At 32.4% G+C, this 4,594-nt stretch overlaps 1 protein-coding gene across 1 annotated transcript in view; it reads right to left on the bottom strand.

The window, feature by feature from the left end:
- The window catches only part of LOC107469259 (glutathione hydrolase 1), a 7,167-nt gene extending 6,482 nt beyond the window's left edge, over window positions 1–685 (bottom strand). The window contains exons 1-2 of the mRNA XM_016088635.3: window positions 648–685; window positions 189–511 (exon numbers count right to left, since the gene is read on the bottom strand). Of these exons, the coding sequence (XP_015944121.1) occupies window positions 189–506 (318 nt within the window). The 5' untranslated portion in view covers window positions 507–511; window positions 648–685. The remainder of the gene's footprint in view (window positions 1–188; window positions 512–647) is intronic.
- Between the last annotated feature and the right edge of the window lie 3,909 nt (window positions 686–4,594).

Genomic DNA, 4,594 nt, shown 5'->3' on the forward strand with positions numbered 1-4,594 from the left:
TTAAATGTATATTAAAATAAAATATTTTAAAATATAAAATATACATTATAAATTAGATAAATTATATATGTATTTATATAAAAATACATTGATATTAGCAAGTGATTTTGGTTGGGAGACAGTATTTTTAAATTTAGCTCGAGACAAAATTGCAATCGCTTGTGAAGATGATAAAGAATGGTTGTTACCTGGGAAGCATGAAGAGGAGCAGTTTCTCTCATATCAAAGGCCTTTGCGACCCCATCCGCCAACCTCAGAAGCATAAATGCTCCACCCCCCAGTCCACTTGACGCCGGGCTCACAACCCCCAAACAAAGAGCCGCCGCGACCGCTGCATCCACCGCGTGCCCTCCTTCCCGCAGAACATCCTTTCCGATCCTCGAACACCGCCGATCGTCCGTCGCCACCGCTCCATGCTCCGCAAACACCACCTCGTTTCTCAGCTTCTGGTTTCCAGACACCGAATTCAAAGCAAGAATAATAGCAATGACTTGCCATAGAATCATCGTAACTGTAAAATACGAGAATTTGTGTATGAATCATATGATATGTTCATCCCATTGTTATTATTCCAGTTAATATTTGACATGATCGTTGAAATTTTGAAGAGAAAGTAAAGTGAGTATGAGTTTGTAGTGATTACTGACCTGTTGATGAATGAAAGGGTGTTTGCTGCCAGCTCAACTTACATAATCAATTTATATGCATAATATTGTCAAATTTTATATTATATTTATTTTATTTGAAATTTATTATGAGTTTAGTACTTTAGTTAGACAGGGATATTTTCATCTGAAAATAATAATTTAAATGTTATTATGTATTATATTAAATAATTTAGTGAAATATGTTAAATTGTTAACGATTTTTAATTAATTTTTACTATTATAAGATATATGCAGAATACGAATTTATACTTTGTGCAAAATATATATTCTATATATTTTATTGTGATGAAATGATGAGCATCCATTAAAAAATAAGTAGTTTTTATTAGTTTGGAATTTAAAAAGAAAAAGATAAAAAATAATAAAAAGATCATTTTTTTTGTCCTTTCCTTTCAAACCACCTTTTGAAGTTGTGCAGAAAAATTCACACGTTTTTACAAATTGTGATAACATCATGTATGGATGTATGGATGTGAGTGAGTCAATGAATGATAAGATCGGTATTAATATGAATGTACTAATGTACAGGGATATTAGGGGATTAGGTCCGGTTGGGTTCTATTTATATTTTTATAACAAAATTTTAAAAACGAATATACTGAAAAAAAAAATAAAGAAATCAATCAGGATTTATAATCTTGGATGATGTTGCTCCTCATCAAATCATTGAAGCAATAATTTGCATTATCTGTGGCTTTTATTACGTGATAATGTGACATATGTTAGAAAGGCATCCGTTACCCTCTACCGGATAGTGGAATATTAAGATTCCTGCAGGCGGCCGAAACATTACTTTTGTGACTAATTACCATTAAAAAGTTTAATTGAATTGTTTTTATCTTATTACCTTCTTAAAATAACTAAACTATGATTAGTAAGAGTAAAATCATCAATAAAACAATAACTAATTTCTACCAAATCTGATAGAATTCTACTAGAGAATTAATATTAATCGCTTTTTAAAAGTTTATTTTTAATTCACAACAACATTTAAATGAATATATAAAATTACATACTAATAAAAAATCTAAAACTCCATGACAAAATTGTGACTTTAGATAGTAGAGAAAATAGAACAGATCTAACTTGTGAGGAGAGAAAAGAGAGTCGAGAAAAAAAAAGTATGGTGTTTTTACTAACTTTATCCCTTGAGATTTACAAGAACAAACCTTAAGTTTCTCATCGCATTTTACAAGCTTATATACTAACTGATTCAATTCATTTGCTAACTAGAAGTAAATATCTAATAAATGGTTCAATTATCATTAACTACCTCGTAACTAACTCTGAGGTTAGAACTTACTAAAAATATGACAATTAACAACTAATTGTCTACATTACTGATGTTGTGTGATTCATACTTCATGTATTACCTCCGTCATGCTGGAATGGGTTGCATCAATCATTCCAAACTTGTTGTGACATTGTTGAAATGGGTTTGAAGCCAATGTCTTTATTAGAATTATAGTTCTAAAAATCGAATCAGATCAGCTAGTTCAACTGAGTTAATTGGAAATTGGTCATCTAATCAATTCGGTTGATTTCATAAACCTCTTGTCAAAAAATCAGTCAAAAGATCAGACAAATCAATGGTTAACCAGTAAACTATCGGAACTAGTTGGTTTATTTAAGGGTTTTCGATTCGATATCACCCCTCAAAATGATGTCGTTTAACCCTTTAAAAAAAAAGAAAGAGCCCTAATCTAGTAATCCCCTAAATGCAGTCTCAGTCCCACTCCTCTATTTCTCTCTGAAAATTGAAAGAACTCTAGTCCCCAAACGCAACCCCGTAGCCTCGCAGTACCGCAACCATCACAGCCACCGTCCCTCTTTGTAATCATCGTCGAACTCTTCTCTGCTCGGGGCATGCGTCGCATGTGAAAACTCTCTCTCCGTCGGAAGTTCCCACTCCTCTGTCGTCGCCGTCACTCCCTTTCCTTCCTCGTTGCCGGTAAATACTGTTACTTATAATTATTTTTGCTTGTTTTGTAATTTGTACTGTTGTTAATAATATCGAGTTGCTAATTTTTAGATTTTGATAATACTTCATAGTTTTGTTAATAATACTGGGTATAGTGGTTTACTGAATGTTTGAGTTGTGAGTTGTTGAATGATTCTGTCAAATATTTTTTGCTGAATTAATTTTGTTCATGATTTTTTTTCTGTATGTTAAAATTGGAATAATCACAAAGTGATAAACAACCACAAGACAATGTTATCAATGCTGTCCAAGAATCTGAAACTGGTTCTTTCCAGAAAAAATCTGATCCAAGACAATGCATTGGAGAAGGATTGTTGTTTTAGCTGTACTACTTTTGATCTTTACCTTTATCATAGTTAATTATTTTTATTCATTTTGTGAGTTGTCACAAGATTAAATAATTTGTTATTGATTGTTGTTGTAATTCAAAATATTGTCCTATTTATCACTTTGTTATGGATATATGACATGCTGCTATTATGACACAGTAAAAATGATATTGTAATATTTTATTCTTCAATAGCGGATACAGAAAAACTAATTGTATAATTATGAATATAAATTCAATGACAAGTATTTTCCTAAACTAAGAGTTGCTAAATGCTAACGTTGAATGACCCTCTTTTCTCTGTGAGGTTTGTTTTTCCTTCCCTTTTTTCGTATGTGTGTTTGGTAGTGGTTGGTGGAGTTAGGATACTGTAGTGTCAATGACAAAATTAGTAGGTTATGAATAGGTTCTAGTTAAGTTGGAAACTTATTTTTTTTTTACTTCTGTTGGATTCATACTTGTGATTTTATTCAATCACTAGCTATGTATATCTGTTCAATAGAATTTTGTGAAATTTGGCCTAGTTATTCATGTTTACTTGAAAATTTGTTTGTTAATGTTTCTTTTTTTTTATATAGAAATCAGTGGCTAAGAGAAATGGGGGTCGAATCTTGGTCTCTTTTAATTTTGCTTTCAAACCTTGAATTTGTTGAGACACCTTGAGTGAAAACCAGGAGATACTTTGATTTTTTTCTCTTGACGAGGTAGGAGCTAAATCCGAAATATAAGCAAAGTGAGTTGTTGTGAGGTATAACTGGATAGAATAATCAAGAGATAATTTTGCTTTGTCTCTTAAATCGTAGAACCAGAAACAGAAAAGAGAAGGAGAAATGACACACAGATATATCCTGGTTCAGCTATTCAGTGCAATGTAGCCTACATCCAGTCTCCATCATAACTATGATGGAGTTTCACCATCTTTCAACAGAATTACATTCAACAATGCTCCCTAGGATTCTAACGAATCCTACTTGGGACAAATCTAGTTTCTAATCCAGACTAGAGTTGGCTAGGAACTCACCCTAACTTTTCAACAGTAAAGTGCTAACCTAACTTGCAAGAAAATCCCCTCAAGATCATGACAACAAAATAGAAACACTTACAAAGCATTTCTAAAATAACTATGAATTTTTTTCTAAGTCTAACTCTATTGTCTTTTTTCACTCAATGGCTTTTTCATACAAACCTCAATGTTTTGCCTTTTTCATTGAATACAAAGAAAGACTAGATTGAGAAAATAAGATATTCAATGAGAACTATGAAGGAGAAGAATGGATAGCTCAATGAGCTATAGAAACCCTAACTTTGTGTTTTTCTCTCCTTACTTCAACCCTTGCCCGTTCACCCATTTAATAGAGGAGTGAAGCTTCCAAAACTTGAAACTTGCTTCAGCATGTTGGACTTCTTCTCCCAAAAAATCAGTAACTGTAGCGGCGTCATAGAAGAGAAATAGAGTAGAAGCAGTGACTGAATCATACATGCATCCATACATTCTATCTTCTCTTTCATCCTTTTTCAAATTGCTTCTTGAATCTGAACCGTGCATTCTTGCTTTGACTTCAAATTTGATTTTGAACATTGATTCACAATAGAGCTCCATAGTCTCTATTTTTTTCA

Source organism: Arachis duranensis, chromosome 10, assembly GCF_000817695.3.
Source record: "Arachis duranensis cultivar V14167 chromosome 10, aradu.V14167.gnm2.J7QH, whole genome shotgun sequence".
NCBI lineage: Eukaryota > Viridiplantae > Streptophyta > Magnoliopsida > Fabales > Fabaceae > Arachis > Arachis duranensis.